A 19691-nucleotide genomic window follows, 5' to 3' on the forward strand; every position below is an offset into this window, starting at 1 on the left:
AGCATGCTTGGTGGTCTCAAACCAACTCACACAAGTCCCAACCCAAGGGTTAAGGAGCCAAGATGCTATGATCCTTGAGGCAAATGCAATGAGCAATGTTATGATGCCATGAGGGATCTTAGGGTCAAAATTAGGGTCTTACACATAATATTTAATATTAACACATCTGCATAATATTTCAAATTTTGAAATCGATGTAATGCATAGTGCAGATGACTTAGACTTTGCAAACCACATAATGTTATCAAATTATCATACTGCATATTATTTCAATCTTTGTTGTATGTATATATCACTGCATATATAACTAGGGTAATTGAATATATAAATTTTTGATATAATAGGATGCTAAACTTTCCATAATGCATGACAACAAAAAAGCCAAACGCATAAGTATACTTTATGCAAAAATGCGGACTAATACAAACTATCATACATAAAGTTGTACTTCAAGCAAAAAAACACCCCAAACATCAGCAAAATAAATTGAAGTACATATCCATAAATGATTATATTCATCTGTCTATAGAAAACACACAAAAATAGCAGATCCCAGCATGTCGAAAACTACTTCGTTTAAAAAACACCAAACTCGTTGTGTTATCTTCAATGTAGCATACAAGTACGGGGGGAAAGTTCTCATTTTTAAAACCAACACATCTCCATTGCATGATTTTTTCCTGTCAGCATATTCATACCATCCTTATGCCATGTACTTCTCATATATGTTAGACTTATTCTTACGTGTGACCATGTGAACGACACACTTAAAGATATTACCAGCTTCAAAATCAAATAATGTTATCTCCTTCTGATTTGTCGAAGGTATTTGTTAGCTATCACCCTAACAAAGTGCTGCAAAATATGACAACTCCAGATAACCAAATATTACTAAAATATTAATTTTAATAAGAATAAATAATTTATACATATACGCTTACCAATACGTTTCTTTCTTTACTTTTCGCATTGAATATGATGATCTCCCAGACAAAGACATTGTCCCCATTTCACTTTCTTACGAACTCTAATTGGAACAGCATTGTTAAAAATAGTTTGTCTCCTCTTTTTGGTACCCAGTACATTACCTCCAACCGGTTTGTTATGTGCAACATGTGCATTATTTGTTACCGACTTTTCTTCTTTATGTTTTTCAAAACATTGTTAGCGACATCGATGTCATCTTCTACCTTAATATGATTTATAACAGTCTTTCCTTTTTCAATGTTTGATTTTCCAAACTCAACTTTTTTGTCGGCCACTACAGTTTTGGTAATCAGTTTCATAACAGTCTTTCATTTTTCCATATTTGAAGCTGCAGTCTCCATTTTTTTTTCCAGCCATTATGGTGTTGGCGGTCTTTGTAAGCCTTGAATTAACATTTCCATTTTTCTTAGCAGATTTTTTCTTTGCGGAAGGTTCGACAACTTCCATCGTAATGCGCTTAATCACTTCCATAGTTTTTTCCCCACTGAAAAATCAATATCATTATTATGAAGCATTAATATACTAGATCTATATATATATATATATATATATATATATATATATATATATATATATATATATATATATATATATATATATATATATATATATATTATAAAATTCTAAAACTAAAACAAACTTCCAAATAGTGAAATCCTTGCAAGCAGTTATCATTCATGAGTATAATTCATTTTGCAAACATATTGCACTCAATCTATCCATGTTTCATTGTAACATAGGCGAGGAATACAAAATACAGTCTCAAATAATTTACACATTAACACATTTCAAGCAAGAAAAAATAGCAATTTTTACCTTATATATGATAAACAATCATCTGATATGTATCCATGGATTGGCTTGCTCGAACTAGATATGATTCCACTCCCCTGTGAGCGATTTCTACGACTAGTTGGCAGTGAAACAGCAGGGTCGTTGCAAGATAGCAGAAAATGTCTCAATGCTTGGAGTAGAAAACCCTAATTTCATGAACTACACGTTGACTGATACTATTCTGAAGTTTTGGGTCATGTATGCATATCAAGTGGGTCGGTGGATCATTCTATATTGGAAAATAATTTTATACCATTCATTTCAATTTATCATTTCTTTGTTGATGATTTCATTAGTTTTAAAAATATAATGCATTTGATTTTATATTATTTTAATCAATATATTTTTTACTTATTATCATTTCAAAATATTTCATCAAATATTAATAAATATTTATTTTAATTACACAAAATCACCATTTTAAATATATTTTTAATTTAAATTTCTTAAACACAAATATATAATCAATGCACGGATCTCTTACTAATATATATATATATATATATATATATATATATATATATATATATATATATATATATATATTATATATATATATATATATAAAATTGAAAAAAATTGATGTGGCTTTAGTCACACCCCTTATCATGTGTCCATGGTACATTATCCATCTCATGGGATACTAGTTCACCATGGTAAAAAATTAAAAAATATTTTTAAATTTCAAAAATATATCTTCAAACGAATCTATAATACATAGATTTCATCACTTCGTGAATAAGTCACCTCCATTTTGTCAAAATTTAATCTAAAAATATATTTCGGAGATGCACATCTGTAATCTGCAGTAATTTTCTAATATTTATGCTAGTTAGACTCGGTTAGCTTAGTTAGTTATTAATTGACATATTTAGATCTTATTTGGGAAAGGTTATTTAAGAGTGAATATTAAAAACGAAAGGATCATGTAGAGATATACATGAAGTCACATGTTAATGGCTTAATTGATATTAGACTATCATGAAGAGCTAATCTAATTATATTGGACCTTATAATGCAAAGTTTATCATGAGGAGCTAATCTAATTATATTGGACCTTATCATGCAAAGTTTATCATGAGGAGCTAATCTAATTATATTGGCCCTTATAGAGCAAAATTGGGGGTTGTTATTCTCACCCTAGCTGTTAAGAGACTCTGTGTAAACTCAAAATTGTTTTTTATAAATTCAAAAATATATTTTCCAAAGGCACTTTATATATACCAAATTTATGCCTAAGTGAATCTCACTCTTCATTCACAATAATTTAGTCAGGAGATAAATCTCTGTAAAACTTACGGAAATATACTTTTGTAACCACCTTTTAGGCAGTAAAATTTAACATTTTTGGAAAAATACATTGTTGTAATAGGCTATTTGTAATAAATATACTATCATAATAAATTTCGTCATTAATTAAACCATACACTAATATAATAAGATTAAAAGAAATATGTTAGAATCAATCCATAATCCATAATACTATCAAAATGATAAATTCCAAAACCATAATTCTATCCATAATTCATAATACAAATATTATCAAATACTACTGGGTATATCAAAAAAAAAACTTTTTTCCTTCTCTTCCTCAAGTATTGAAACGCTTTTTAATCTTATAGATATAATGGCATGTATAATGACCCTCCCAAAAGTGCCTTTCGGAAAGTCTTCTCTCTATATACACACTCACGTAATAGCCTCTATACGACGACCTGCAGGTAACACATCAACAGCCTGATTTGCCCTAGTATGTGCCTCCTAATAAGCTGACTTAGGTGGATCTTTGTGAGCATCTGGTGTCATGTAAGGATGTGACAATCTAAAATAATGTTAGATGTGACTATTACATTCGCGAGGAGGTAGCACACTTCGTGTTTCATCTGGTATCAGATGATTATATAAATCATTATACATGGAATCTACATCTCTACGGACCATAGCGGGAGGAGCAAAGACGAAGTGATCTCTTGGAATAACCAGTAGATACCCAAATTAGAGCATAACTAGCTCAGGAAGATGGGGACACATAAGGTGGGACCCACAAGCTAACCATCTAGAGTAAAATGTTATGTCATCCAAGGGACACCTCTGACGGCGGTCGTCGTACAGTGTGTAGTGTATATCATTTGTTGTAGTGTGATTAAGAAACACCTAAAGGGCTTGGTCGCTTGATTCTCTCTAAGTGGGACGAATGAACAAGCACGTGGTTAATCCTCAGTGTAGTCATCAACATATGACCAGTCGGAGATCCGTGAAAAGTGTAGGAGGATCCATGCCTAAAAATGGTACAAATGAATTATTAGTACTTGCGTAGAACATGTGCTATGAAAATGGTGCAGTAACAGCAAAGGATGCAAATATAATACCGTAAACAATGTGCAACTAGTTGTCATCAGTTTGTTCTTCCAATGACAATCACCAGTAAACTTCATTAATACACATTAATACACTTTTGTCAATAATACACTCAAAGTCACTAAACAAGCGACCACTAGTTATACTCATTAATACACTCAAAGTCAATAAAGTATCTAAAATAAACGACATTGACATAATATGCACTTTTGTCCATAAATGTGGACTTGCCAACCAAGTACATGAGGTATGACCTCAAAGCACATGATATGTGATTTATAACTTATGCATTATCACCATCGACCTCCATTATCGCAGCCAAGTAGTGTACATATAAATTCTCCAAGAATCCAAATCTAGCATGACACCCTCTGGTGTCTTCCAGCTTGTTTAGAGAATCCTCTGGGTCATCTCCCAAATAGTTCACCATCATATCCATTGCATCAAGTCTGGTCATTCTGAAGTCGTCTATTAATCTTCCCCCTAATTGAAAGATGTAGCAGGGATGACACATTATTCAGTGTGATGGATATCTCACCATGCGGAAGATGAAAAGATGAAGTCATGAAACCATTACTCCTTAGGTTGTTTCAGCCTCGCAATATTCCTACCGAGGTTGATACATTTTGAAGCATTGCGGTACTGCAAAATATACATCATCTTCAGAAAGTTTAAATGTTATAACACATGTGTTTCGAAGAATAAATACAGAGATATTTTTTCCTTTTTGTCCCCGTGCCTAGTGAAATTCTAGTTAACAGACTTTCGATGTCACACGGGATGTTATGACATCCAATTCTGCGCAGACAAGAATTATGCAGAACTTAAAAAGTAAGTGCAGTAAATAACACAAGGAATTGTTTACCCAGTTCGGTCTAACGTGACCTACGTCTGGGGGCTACCAAGCCAAGGAGGAAATCCACTATTAGTAGTATTAATTCAGACCTTAAACCAACTGTTTAACCTCATCACTTAATACCTACCCAATGCAATTTCAATCTTACACTAAGATCAGAGTTCCTACTCACTCCCCCTCAATCACCTCAGTGATTACAACCTTTAATTAAGATTAAAAATAATTATGAAGTCACACTTCAAACAACTCTTGATTGTGCTTAACAGCTTTAATCAAGATACACAGCACTCACGCTTAAAAGCTTAGAGTGACACAACACTTACAACTCAATGAACACCCTAGTCCAATGCAATCATCTAGGTGATAATTGCTTGGCTCACAAGATACACCTAATACAAGACACACAAAAATACAACAGTGAAGTATGATGGACTACTAAAATCTTCACGCCTAAAATCCCCGAGTTCTGAATGAAGGATAGCCATCCTTTTATATTGCAGCACTTGGGCCTTGTACTTGTATTTCTTGAAATTAAGTTCACGCAAGTTAACCTAATTTCCACATCTTAGGGTACTAACAAATAGGCTATTTGTTAGGTTCATTAATTGTAGCTTAGTTGTTAGTTTCCTAGATTTTAGCTCAGCTGTTGAATTCCTGAAGAATAGCCTGAGAAAAATGCTAAAACAGAAAAACTAAACAACCTACAATTTAGCATATGCTGTCAGGAATGAATATCACAACATTCAGTTTGACTTCCACATCATAGACCATATGCTAAGTCTGTTTTTCCTGAAAACAGACTGTACAGAATGTTGTATTGTACAGGACCACTTAGTCCATACTTCAGTAGCAGCTTACATTAATAAATGTCACAATATCCAATTTGACATTTACACATAAGGCCTTATGCCATGGTCTGTTGTTCTCCTGAAGAACAGACTGAGATACATACTGAAATGTAGCAGAAAACCAACCTGCCTATTATTCAGTATATGATGTCAATAATGAATGTCATAACATCCAGTTTGACATTCAGACAGCAGGCCTTTGTGCCAAGTCTGTTATTCCCTTGATAAACAGACTGACAATAAATATTGAGTTATAAAAGAACACCAACTGTTCTATTCCTCAGTATCTACTTACATGGATGAATGTCATAACATCTAGTTTGACATTCAGTAAGTCCTGTATTAGCTAAACCTGCAGCATACTACTCAAGTATGTCATTACATCAGTCAAGACATCAGAGTACAGTTAGATGATCTAACATACAATGCAGTCAAACAAACATCTCTACAGCATGTCATGACATCAGTCAAGATATTAGAATCCAGCTAGTGTTTTACCATAAAATGCAGCCAATCAAACATCTACAAACTCCCCCTTTGGCAAATTTTTGACTAAAACACTTTGGCCTCACAACAGAGTACACAGCAGCGGAAAACACCCATCTAGCAGGAAAAAGAACCAGCTAATACACTCAGAGCAGCAGCACACTCACACATATAGAAGTTAAGTAAAAACTTCACATATCAGCACACACAGAGAAGTTAAATAAAAACTTCTAATAGCAGCACACATAGACACACTCACACTCATAGAAGTGGAACATCAGCTGCAGCACAACCTCTGGAATTAGAGGCTCTTGAATATCTGTCTTGAATATCTGTTTAGCAAAACAATCTGTTGTCCTGGGGCATCACAGGTGTTACTCCCCCTTTTTGTCAAAAATGTTGCCAAAACAACACTTTAAATTACAGACCAAAATAAACAGAATTACACACAAATGACAGAATTACAGACTTGATTTTACTTCACAGTTTCAATCAAGAATATCCCCTCTTGATCATGCATTACAGCTTTGATCAAGACAACACCCACTTGATCTTGCTTCACAGCTTTGATCAAGTAGTTACACACTCTTGCTTTACAGCAGTACACCCATATCAGATGCCATGACTTTGAGTCTGACATCTTGAACCACTCCTGCATGAACACTTTCTTGAAGTCCAGTAGGCACATAGGTTGTCCTATGTTAGGATATCCCCTTAACATCTTGTTACCACACTTGCAGCAAGTAACATAGCTGTGAATTGTTGTCCAGTCATAGCACACTTTCAACTGTTTAATAGGTTGAGATATTAAACAATACATCCCAAACATCATTGGTTGCTATAAGTCCTCAGAAAGGCATATTCCCAGTTTTCCCCTTAGATTTTCAAACTGAGTAGCATCCAGAGCCTTTGTAAATATGTCAGCCAGTTGTAGTTCAGTGGCTATATGTTCCAAGGTAATCACTTTGTCTTCTACCAGATCTCTGATGAAGTGATGTCTAATGTCAATATGTTTGGTCCTGCTGTGTTGGATGGGATTCTTGGAAATATTGATGGCACTGAGATTGTCACAGAACAATGTCATGACATTTTGAGAGACATTGTACTCAGTAAGCATCTGTTTCATCCATACCAGTTGGGAACAACTGCTTCCAGCCGCTATGTATTCAGCCTCTGCAGTGGACAGAGATACACAGTTCTGCTTCTTGCTGAACCATGATATGAGATTGTTTCCCAAGAAGAAACATCCTCCTGATGTGCTTTTTCTGTCATCAGCACTCCCAGCCCAGTCAGCATCACAATACCCAAATAGGACAGGCTTAGAGCCATGAGAGTATAGCATACCATAGTCACAAGTCCCATTGACATACTTGAGAATCCTCTTAACTTGATTTAAGTGGCTCACTTTGGGTTCTGCTTGGTATCTAGCACACACTCCAACTACATAGGAAATATCAGGTCTACTGGCAGTTAGATATAGTAGACTACCTATCATGCTTCTATACAAGCATTGATCAACACTGGGACTTCCATCATCTTTGTTTAACTTCAAATAAGTAGGTGCAGGAGTTCTTTTGTGCCTAGCATTATCCATACCAAACTTCTTAACTATGTTTTTGGCATACTTGCTTTGGGAGAGAAACATAGAATCCTCCATTTGGTTGACTTTCATTCCAAGAAAATAAGTCAGTTCCCCAACCAGACTCATTTCAAACTCAGATTGCATCTGGTGAACAAAATGTTTCACCATTTTCTCTGACATTCCACCAAAGACAATGTCATCCACATAAATTTGGGCAATCATGATTTTGCCATCTTCATCCTTCATAAACAAGGTCTTACCTATCCCACCTTTTCTGTACCCGTGAGAGGTCAGAAATTCAGTCAACCTTTCATACCAAGCTCTAGGTGCTTGCTTCAACCCATACAAGGCTTTCCTCAACTTGTACACATGTTTAGGTTGGTTAGGATCACAGAACCCTTAGGGTTGTTCTACATAGACTTCTTCATTTAAGTAGCCATTTAAAAATGCACTCTTCACATCCATTTGGAACAATTTGAACTTCAGAATGCAAGCCACACCTAACAGCAGTCTGATTGACTAAAGTCTAGCAAGAGGTGCAAATGTCTCATCAAAATCAACCCCTTCAACTTGAGTGTATCCTTGAGCAACTAGTCTTGCTTTATTCCTAGTGGTTACTCCTTTCTCATCAGACTTGTTCTTGTAAACCCACTTGGTACCAATGATGTTAGTCCCTTCAGGTCGTGGAACTAGCTCCCATACTTCATTCCTTTTAAACTGCTCCAGTTCATCTTGCATGGCATTGATCCAATATTCATCAGTCAGGGCTTCTTTCACATTTTTTGGTTCAACCTTGGATACAAAACAGGAATTTGAGCTAATTTCCCTTGACCTGGTAGTCACACCACTATTGGCATCCCCTATGATAAGATCCTTAGGATGGTCTTTCTGAATTCTGATAGATGGCGCTTTGGTGGATGCATCTACCTCACCTTCAGGAGGAGTCTCCTGTACTTCTTCAGACTTGACTGATATGTCTGTTGAAGTATCGAGGAATGTTCCAACATCCTCTATGACATTGATTCCTTCCTCTTTCTCATCCATAATAACATTTATGGATTCCATCAGGACATTGGTCCTGTAGTTGAACACTCTGTAGGCTCTGCTGTTAGTTGAGTATCCTAGGAATATACCCTCATCACTTTTGGGATCCATTTTCCTTCTCTGTTCACGATCTGTAAGAATGTAACATTTACTTCCAAAGATATGAAAGTACTTCACAGTGGGCTTTCTACCTTTCCATATTTCATACAGAGTGGAAGAGGTTCCTTTTCTCAAGGTAACTCTATTGTGAACATAGCAGGTTGTATTCATCGCTTCGGCCCAAAAGTACATAGGAAGCTTCTTTGCATGAATCATTGCCCTGGCAGATTCTTGAATAGTTCTGTTTTTCCTTTCAACTATTCCATTTTGCTGAGGAGTGATAGGAGAGGAAAACTCATGACTTATCCCTTCAGACGAGCAAAACTCATCAAACTTGGAATTCTTAAACTCCGTCCCATGGTCACTCCTAATTCGGACAACATAACTGTCCTTTTCCCTTTGAAGTCTGATGCACAGTTCTTTGAAGACATCAAATGCATCTGACTTTTCTCTGATGAAGCTTATCCAAGTGTATCTGGAATGGTCATCAACAACCACATAGGCATACATCTTTCCACCCAGACTCTCAACCTTCATAGGTCCCATTAAGTCCATGTGCAAAAGTTCCAGAGTTTTGGATGTGGTAGGATGTCCCAGCTTAGGGTGTGACATCTTGGTTTGCTTGCCGACCTGGCATTCTCCACAGACTCTTCCTTCATCAATAAGCAGCTTTGGGATTCCTCTAACTGCTTCCTTGGATATGATCTTTTTCATTCCCCTTAAGTGGAGATGACCAAGACGTCTATGCCACAACTTCACCTCCTGTTCTTCCTTGGCTGAGGAGCAAATTGTGGAGAAATTTGAGAACTTAGGTTCCCACAGATAATAGTTATCTTTGGATCTGGATCCTCTCATAACTTCCTGATTGTCTCCATTTGTCACAACACATAGCTCCTTAGTAAACTGAACATAGAACCCTTGATCACACAGCTGGCTTATGCTGATGAGGTTGGCAGTTAGTCCTTTTACTAACAGCATATTGTTCAGTCCTGGAACTCCAGAGCTGTCCAGCTTACCCATACCTTTGATTTTTCCTTTAGCACCATCACCAAAGGTCACATAACTGGTAGTGTGAGGTTGTATATCTACCAATAAATTCTCCATACCAGTCATATGTCTTGAGCAGCCACTGTCAAAGTACCAGTATTCTCTGGTAGATGCTCTTAGAGCTGTGTGAGCTAGCCTAGCATACCATTGTCGTTTCTTGCTGGGGGCATTATGCTTATATGCCTTATGCTTAGGTCTGACATGAGGGGTTTGGTTAGGATAACCATGCAGCCTGTAGCAGAAGGCTTTTATATGACCAAACCTACCATAGTAGTGACACCTCCATCTCTGAAATTTCTTCCTCTGATGGTTGCTCATCCTAGTTCCCTGATGTTGAGACATTGGGTGTGACCTCCGCTTGAATTTCTGAACTTCAACCTTTGAGCGTTTGAGTTCAGCAGAGGATTTTTTCACAAAGCCTAAACCAGACATGGTTCCAGACTTTTGTCCCACCTTTAGGATCTCTTCCAAGGTGTCTGTTCCTTTATTTAGCATTCTGATGGATTTTGTCATTTGATCTAGCTTGGAGCTTAGCAAGGTTATCTCACCATTTAGACCATCTATGACTGTCAGATGCCTCTGCTTCTCATCCTCCAGCTCCTTGATGAGTTTCTTCTGTTTTTCTCCTTGTACACGCACTTCTGCACTTGTGACACATAGCTCCTTATACGATGTAGCAAGTTCATCAAAGGTCAGTTCATCTGCACTTGAGTCATCATCAGTGGCACAGACACTAGTTAGTGCAGTGACATGTTTAGCAGATTCTCCTTCAGATTCACTCTCAGAATCTCCTTCAGACCATGTGACAGATAGCCCCTTCTTTTGCATCTTGAGGTAAGTAGGACATTCAACTCTAACGTGTCCAAAACCTTCACATCCATGGCACTGGATTCCCTTGCCTTGGTTGAACTTTTATTTAGAAGTTGATCTTTTCCTGATGTCAGACGAAATGTTCTTGACATTTGGTCTCCCTTTTTGATCAATCTTCTTCACGAACTTGTTGAACTGTCTCCCAAGCATGGCTATGGCTTATGATATGCTTTCATCACCTCCAGTACATCCTGCTTCTGAGTCCTCTTCAGTATTTGATACAAAAGCTACGCTTTTGTTCTTCCTTTCAACATTCTCACACAGGCCCATTTCAAAGGTTTGGAGAGAACCAATGAGCTCATCCACCTTCATATTGCAGATCTCCTGAGCCTCTTCTATAGCAGTAACCTTCATGGCAAATCTCTTAGGTAATGACCTGAGAATCTTTCTTACAAGTTTCTCTTCAGCCATTTTCTCACCTAAGCCACCAGAGGTGTTTGCAATTTCAAGAATATTCATGTGGAAGTCATGAATATTCTCATCTTCTTTCATCCTCAGATTTTCAAACTTGGTGGTCAGCATCTGAAGTTTAGACATCCTCACCTTGGAGGTACCTTCATGAGTTATCTTGAGGGTATCCCAGACTTCCTTAGCCAGCTCACAGTGATGCACCAGTCTGAAGATGTTCTTACTTATTCCATTGAACAATGCATTCAAGGCCTTAGAATTTCCAAGGGCTAATGCCTCTTGCTCCCTGTCCCACTCTTCTTCGGGAATTTGCACACTGACTCCATCTTCACCTGTCTTCGTTGGATGTTCCCATCCTTTGTTGACAGCTCTCCAGACTTTGCTATCTAGAGACCTCAAGAAGGCTATCATACGAGGCTTCCAGTTATCATAGTTAGACCCATCCAGCATGGGTGGTCTATTTGAGTATCCTACATCCTTGTCCATGGTACTAGAAAGTAACTTCCCTAGATCTCACCCAGAAATTAACAGGCAGGGTGCCTGCTCTGATCCCAATTGAAATTCTAGTTAACAGACTTTCGATGTCACACGGGATGTTATGACATCCAATTCTGCGCAGACAATAATTATGCAGAACTTAAAAAGTAAGTGCAGTAAATAACACAAGGAATTATTTACCCAGTTCTGCCCAACGTGACCTACGTCTGGGGGCTACCAAGCCAGGGAGGAAATCCACTATTAGTAGTATTAATTCAGGCCTTAAACCAACTGTTTAACCCTATCACTTAATACCTACCCAATGCAATTTCAATCTTACACTAAGATCAGAGTTCCTACTCACTCCCCCTCAATCACCTCAGTGATTACAACCTTTAATTAAGATTAAAAATAATTATGAAGTCACACTTCAAACAACTCTTGATTGTGCTTAACAGCTTTAATCAAGATACACAGCACTCACGCTTAAAAGCTTAGAGTGACACAACACTTACAACTCAATGAACACCCTAGTCCAATGCAATCATCTAGGTGATAATTGCTTGGCTCACAAGATACACCCAATACAAGACACACAAAAATACAGCAGTGAAGTATGATGGACTACTAAAATCTTCACGCCTAAAATCCCCGAATTCTGAATGAAGGATAGCCATCCTTTTATATTACAGCACTTGGGCCTTGTACTTGTATTTCCTGAAATTAAGGTCACGCAAGTTAACCTAATTTCCACATCTTAGGGTACTAACAAATAGGCTATTTGTTAGGTTCATTAATTGTAGCTTAGTTGTTAGTTTCCTAGATTTTAGCTCAGCTGTTGAATTCCTGAAGAATAGCCTGAGAAAAATGTTGAAACAGAAAAACTAAACAACCTACAATTTAGCATATGCTGTCAGGAATGAATGTCACAACATTCAGTTTGACTTCCACATCATAGACCATATGCTAAGTCTGTTTTTCCTGAAAACAGACTGTACAGAATGCTGTACTGTACAGGACCACTTAGTTCATACTTCAGTATCAGCTTACATTAATAAATGTCACAATATCCAATTTGACATTTACACATAAGGCCTTATGCCATGGTCTGTTGTTCTCCTGAAGAACAGACTGAGATACATACTGAAATGTAGCAGAAAACCAACCTGCCTATTATTCAGTATATGCTGTCAATAATGAATGTCATATCATCCAGTTTGACATTCAGACAGCAGGCCTTGTGCCAGGTCTGTTATTCATTTGATAAACAGACTGACAATAAATATTGAGTTATAAAAGAACACCAACTGTTCTATTCCTCAGTATCTACTTACATGGATGAATGTCATAACATCTAGTTTGACATTCAGTAAGTCCTGTATTAGCTAAATCTGCAGCATACTACTCAAGTATGTCATTACATCAGTCAAGACATCAGAGTACAGTTAGATGATCTAACATACAATGCAGTCAAACAAACATCTCTACAGCATGTCATGACATCAGTCAAGATATTAGAATCCAGCTAGTGTTTTACCATAAAATGCAGCCAATCAAACATCTACACCTAGTAACATGGTTCGCATAGGGAGGTAGCAGTAAATTTTCATAGAGGCCTCCACTAAATTACTTAAGAACGACAGCATCGGCAGCAGGTGTATCAACCTGGACTGGTGGGGCTTCTAAGTCAACAACATGTGATACCTGCCTCCGGGAAAGCGAAGCCATAGACACTTGAACGCCAGAAGATGATGTTTCTGCATCAAATGAACGGGTACCAACTGGTAGTTGCGATGGTCAAACTCTTCCCCTGTGAACAGATGCATGATGGACGCTCTACCGTGTCTCAATCGTTATTGGTTGTCAGTAGGGCTGGAAATGAGTCGAGTCGAGTCGAACCCGTCGTCAGCTCGACTCGACTCGATAAGAATTGGTTTAGCTCGAAACTCGACTCGAGTTCGACACGAACTTTTTTTTAAGCTCGAACTCGACTCGTTTTAAGTTCTTGAACAACTCGGTTCAACTCGTTAGGTTCAGTTTGTTTACTTCACGGACTAAAAAGTCATTTTTTTAAGTTTACATTTTTTTATTATATTTGACATTTTAAATTATTCTTTTTAAAGGGAAAATATTAAAACAAAATAAAGCTTTCAAGAGATAAATTTAAAATCTAATTCAAAAACTATTCTTTTTTAGTTTAAGTTTGTCTCAAAAACTATTACAAATATAATAAAATAGTACAACAAAAACTATTAGAAATTGATACATTCCCATCACAAAATGATTATTCAACTTCAATCTTCATTACACCAACTGTCAACTGATTTACTGTCATAGCTAGTAAGGAAAAGGATAACCTGCAAGATGGAAGGGGATAATTTTTAAGCCAATTAAATTCATATATTAGAATACCAACACAACATGATCATGGTATGCTATGCTAAATCAATTACTTCTATAAATAAATTCATTTTAAATATATCACAAATAGCAGTACCTTTAAAATATATCACAAATATCAGTACTTCATATATCACAAATAGCAGTACCTTAAATCAATTCTTTTTAAATTCGTGAAATTTCTAGATTTATGTTACAACATTGGTATGGTTTGAACACCATATTAAAGCTCACAAATTAATATACATTGCAGCTACCTTTTAAATATATCACAATTAACACAATACTAGTTCCTCATATATAACAAATAGCAGTACTTTAAATGATTAATTCTTTTTAAATTCATGAAATTTCTAGATTTATGTTACAACACTGGTATGGTTTAAACACCCTATTAATTGTATGAGATGCTAACAACTAACAAGTAATAAAGACTAAATACATAGTTAATTATACAACAATCTCACTCACCTGCATTGATAGCTCTCTATTTATCATCAAGGGAGTAATGTAATTTCTGTTTGCACTTGCTCCACCTATTAATAAAAAGAAGAATTTAGTTTTAAAAATTATCAATGCTATTTTTAAAAGTTTATATTATACTTAATAATCAAAAGAGAGCATATTACCTTAGGTTTGTTCCTAATTCCATGCAATATTCGAAGCCAATCACCACTACAAATTAAAGCTTCGACAGTAGATGAACTTAAAGAAGCTCGAAATGAATCGATAACCCTCCCTCTGGCGCTAAAGGTTGACTCTGAAGCCACAGTAGATATTGGAATGGCAAGAACATCTGCTTCCATATGGGACAACACTCTATATTTTCCACAATTCAATTTCCACCATTCCAAGGCACAAAATGACATATGGTCGTTATCTTTAGGTTTGTAAGTTGGCTCATTATAATACTCTTCAATTTCAGATTTTACAGCAGGAATTGCTTGTTGCTCTTCGACATAATTCATTAACAATGACCACCCTGAGGATTTTTGTGACTCCAAAATAAGCCCATTTTGATCAACACCACTTCTACTAGATCCTTCTTCACTATGCTCACTAAGTATATCAGCATACTCTTTGTACATATCATCAAGCGCGATACGCACATTTTCTATATTTTTTCTAGCTTCAACTTTCGGATAAATTAAGGGAAACACATGTTAACACCCATCATTTTGATCCTAGGGTCCAAAATAGAAGCAAGCGACATAACAAGATTACATTGGCTCCAATATTTGTCAAATTTTCCCTTCATCGCTTTTGCCATTTCTTTCATAAAATCATATTCATCTTGGATAGCTTGATCTAAAACTAGTTTGATTCGAAATACCTCAGCAAGATATAAGTTAGCAGTTGGATATTCACTACCTGAAATAATATTTGTAACAACATTAAATACCTCTAGCAACTTGGAAACTTTTTCAACCTTTTCCCAATCATCATCATCTGGAAGAGTTGTATAGCTTGGTTCTCGATCTTGAAAATGAGGAAAGACTTCTTTGAACTGCATTGCAACTAATAACATTTGATAGGTGGAGTTCCAACGAGTAGGGCAATCAAGAATTAATTTTTTACCACCAAGCTTTAGTTGTTGAACTATTTGTGAGAATGTTTGCAACCTTGCTTCAGACTGATTGATGAACTTCACACTTTCACGCACGTCTTCAACTATTTTTGCTATTTTCCCAATACCATCTTGAACAAGCAAATTTAGTATATGCGCACAATAACGCGCATGAAATAACTTTCCATCTAACACTAATTTCTGGTGCCTTAAAATCAGAACTTTTAACTCTTTCAAACATCTATCGTTGTAATGTGCATTATCCACTGATACACTAAATATTTTATTTTCAATACCCCAATCTTTAAGACATTTGAAGATAGCATCAGCAATATCAACACCACGCCGAGGAGGAGGAACAAGAACAAAACTAAGAATGTGTTTCTACAAAACCCAGTCAGCATCAATGAAATGGCCAGTTAACACCATGTATTCTATCTTCTGATTTTGTGACTTCCATAAATCAGTGGTCAAACAAATCTTATTTACTGTCCTTAAAGTAGACTTCAACTTTTTTCTTTCAGCTTCATAAACAGCAATACGATCATTCTTCAATGTCTTCCGACTAATTTTCTCATATGAAATATTAGAACACTTCATCATAAAATGAAAACCTTCTTCCTCAACAATACTAAATGCATGTTCATGCATCATAATCCAATGTGCGGTGGCTTCTCGATGTCTTTCATGGTCATATTTACCTCCTGAATTCATTAGTAGTGGTCCAGAAAGCTTCTCATCAATCTTGCTTTTTGCTGGCTTAAAGTTTAATTTTTTTTGTTGTGCTACTAGCTTCTTGTAACCATGACATGTTTGTTTTAAATGCCTCATCAAATGACTGGTTGATCCACTAGCAACAACAGAATAATTGTTTTTACAGTGTATACATTGCCATTTTTTTCCATTCTTTAATTCTACTTTTTTGAAGTGATCCCAAACTAGAGAAGTTTTCTTCCTCTTGGACTTTTGAATAACAATGTCACTGCTCTCAACATTTTCTTCATTCACAACTTCATTTGCCGGTGTTGATTCATTTGTTAGTGGTTCTTCATTAGTATTTGCATTTAAATCAATGATAGGATTCAATACATTTAAACACTCTTCTCCATCTTTTGGTGGTGATTGTGAATCTCTCAATGATTCAAGTGAGGTACTGTATGACATATCTACAATAGAAAAATAAATAAAACCACAAGTTCCATTAAAAAAATCATTAAAATTTTTAAATAGAACATAATAAAAAAATTCTCATAACAGAGTTATATATTTAGTTCAAACCAAGAAAAATAGATTCAGAAAGAACATATACAAAACAAAGAAAATAAATAAAATCCTCATAAGATAGTGTCATGCCCCGATTTTGATCCTGAATTTTTTTCATGTTTTCATTTTATTTGGCACTTGGCCTAAAGTTCATTTGCATACATTCGTGAACAAAGGCAACCATTAACCTCCAAATCCTTAATCATGTATCCATAATCATTTCATCATTTTCAAATTAATTCTAGGAGTAGCAAACTAAGTTCAATTTCATTTTGATCCAAAATTGGCTTTAGAGATTCAAAGTGATTTTAAGGATTAGATTAATTTTGGAAATTATCTCAATACCTTTTGTCAATTTAATTTTAGAAGTTTCAATTAATTAGTCATGGTTGTATTATTTGTTGGTAGGCCATTTAACCACTTTTTTTTATCATAAAAAATTTCTGCATGAGTTTACAAATTTCAGCCCATATCCAAATTCCTTAAACCCACAATTAAATCCATTTTCCCAATCCAATAACCCAACTCTATTTTTAAGTCCATTTTTGTTTCAAACTATAGCCAAAATCCACATCCATTTTCATTATCCATTTGGAACCAATTTAAACCATATTCATACATACATGTTTCTCCCAAATGCACGTCTATTTTTACAACAGTAAACCATATTTCACCAAGTAAAAGCATCCTAATTACAAACCGTGACTCATTCAAACCAAAGCCATTGCTTCATTTCACGGACCTTTGATTACAATGTTTGAAACGAAATGCAAAATTCAAACCAACACATTCACATTTCAAAGCTGCTACAACCTTGGGCAATTCCCGAAATTACAGCGGATTCTCATTTGTTACATCCAATTTTCAAATTCACAAAATAGAACCTTCATGACAATACAACACAAAAAGCTAACACAAATAATCCTAGTTACTAATCCTAACCATGGCCATGCTCAAAAAGCCGTTTACAAGCCAAACCAAGCATGCACAGCTAATTATATTTGGGGCTGAAATGAATTTGGTGTTAAAAACAGTTGTTGTTGATATGTATTCAAAATGCAGAAGGATGGAAGATGTTATTAAGGTCTCCAATTTGACACCTGAATACGATGTGTGCTTATGGACCACCGTTATCTCTGGATTTGATCAAAATTTGCAGGAAAGGCACTGGTTGATATGTACATGAAATGCTCTTGCAGCACTTCAAATGTTGTGAAAGCTTTTAGAGGGACAGCATCACCAAATGTCATCTCTTGGACTTCTTTGACTGCTGGTTTTACAGAAAATGGATTAGAAGAATCTTTCCAGTTGTTTGCTGAGATGCGAGCAGCAGGAGTACAACCGAATTCCTTTACACTATCTACCATTCTTGGAGATTGCAATAAAATGAGGTATGTTGCTCCAACTATGATGCTCCACGGACATATAAGAAAAACAAAATCAGCAAGCGACCAGAGTCACAGTCAAGTGTTGATCCCATTACAGGAAAGAAGATACCGAAAAGTTTTGTTTTTGCACAAGGGAAGTTACCTGTTTCCTCTTAAACAACTTCAATAAGACCAGAAATGAAGATTGGTTTCCTTGGTTGTTGTGGAACGAAAGTAGATTCTATTGATCATTACACCACTGAAATTGACAAGCTATCAAAAGAAATAGATTTAGAGAGGGATAAGGTCACCAATGATCCCAAGTCCACCAACTGCTGGCAATAGCTTCTCTCCATCCAACGATAAGATCATTACTGGTGCTGGCCTTATTATCATGTATCCAATTTGCTGGAACTTGACATCCTTGAACTGGAGCTATGCCTTGTCACGCCTAAAACGTCATCACAGTAGTGACAGCAGGACCCTACACCAATGGCCAGTATTATCATACGACTGTTGCAGTATAAAAACCAAAACGGTAACTGAAGTTGGATTAAAACGCAGAGCAACGTCCAAAGCAACACAACTGTAACCCTGCAAAGATCAAACCAAATCACGACAGTCAATACCCCAAAACCAAAGGAAAAATCAAAAGGAGATGTTGCATGTGGTTCATATCAGGTTGCAGTTTTGGTTTCCAAAGCAGCATTCCAATTCATCCAAGGCGCTTCACCAAGTTCCTACAACAGATTATGCAATGCTGAGTAACCTACGGGTGGGCGTTAACAGCACGGTCAAGTCGGCCTATGCATCCATAACAGCTGCATTTTGCATTCCTGCATTGAAAAAATTGATCAGGATAATTTGAAAATCCAAATTGTGGTTACAACAGGAGGTACCAGTCTAAAAGAGGACATAATGCACTTACATCAACCAGTTCATCTGCTTGTCGGTACCGCAGGGAGGATACCGGATCTTACTAAGAAGGGTGTTTGCATTCTTAAGCATTGCTCGATGTTGGTTTTGTACGAAGCTGATAAGCTTCTCTCCCCAGAGTTCCAGCCTTTGATTCAGGAACTGAGCCATTTTTCTTCCAACAAACCTCCTACACGATATTAACCACAACAATATCAGCAGCTACGATGAAACAAGAAAGTTCGTTTTTGCAAGAGAAATTCACTGCAGTGAAAACATTAAT

At 36.2% G+C, this 19691-nt stretch overlaps 1 protein-coding gene across 1 annotated transcript; it reads right to left on the minus strand.

The window, feature by feature from the left end:
* Positions 1-1242: 1242 nt before the first annotated feature.
* On the minus strand, positions 1243-18493 carry LOC127123671 (zinc finger BED domain-containing protein RICESLEEPER 2-like). The gene is made up of 8 exons (XM_051053871.1): positions 18309-18493; positions 17750-17814; positions 16353-17029; positions 15521-16247; positions 14970-15431; positions 14768-14832; positions 13527-13600; positions 1243-1471 (listed from the first exon to the last, which is right to left on the minus strand). Exons 1-8 carry the CDS (start codon positions 18491-18493, stop codon positions 1243-1245), a joined length of 2484 nt encoding a protein of 827 aa, XP_050909828.1.
* Positions 18494-19691: the final 1198 nt, after the last annotated feature.

The sequence above is a fragment of the Lathyrus oleraceus genome, chromosome 2 (genome assembly GCF_024323335.1).
Source record: "Lathyrus oleraceus cultivar Zhongwan6 chromosome 2, CAAS_Psat_ZW6_1.0, whole genome shotgun sequence".
Lineage (NCBI taxonomy): Eukaryota > Viridiplantae > Streptophyta > Magnoliopsida > Fabales > Fabaceae > Lathyrus > Lathyrus oleraceus.

Excerpts from the sequence above, each read along its gene's own strand:
- LOC127123671 (XM_051053871.1), bottom strand. The coding sequence starts at position 18,493 with ATGGTAGATAGTGTAAAGGAATTCGGTTGTACTCCTGCTGCTCGCATC. Across the intron at positions 17,030-17,749 it reads CGTGCATTTGGGAGAAACAT|ATATGTCATACAGTACCTCA; the intron begins GTATGTATGAAT and ends TTTCTATTGTAG. Across the intron at positions 14,833-14,969 it reads CGAAGCTTTAATTTGTAGTG|GTGGAGCAAGTGCAAACAGA; the intron begins GTGATTGGCTTC and ends TTTTATTAATAG.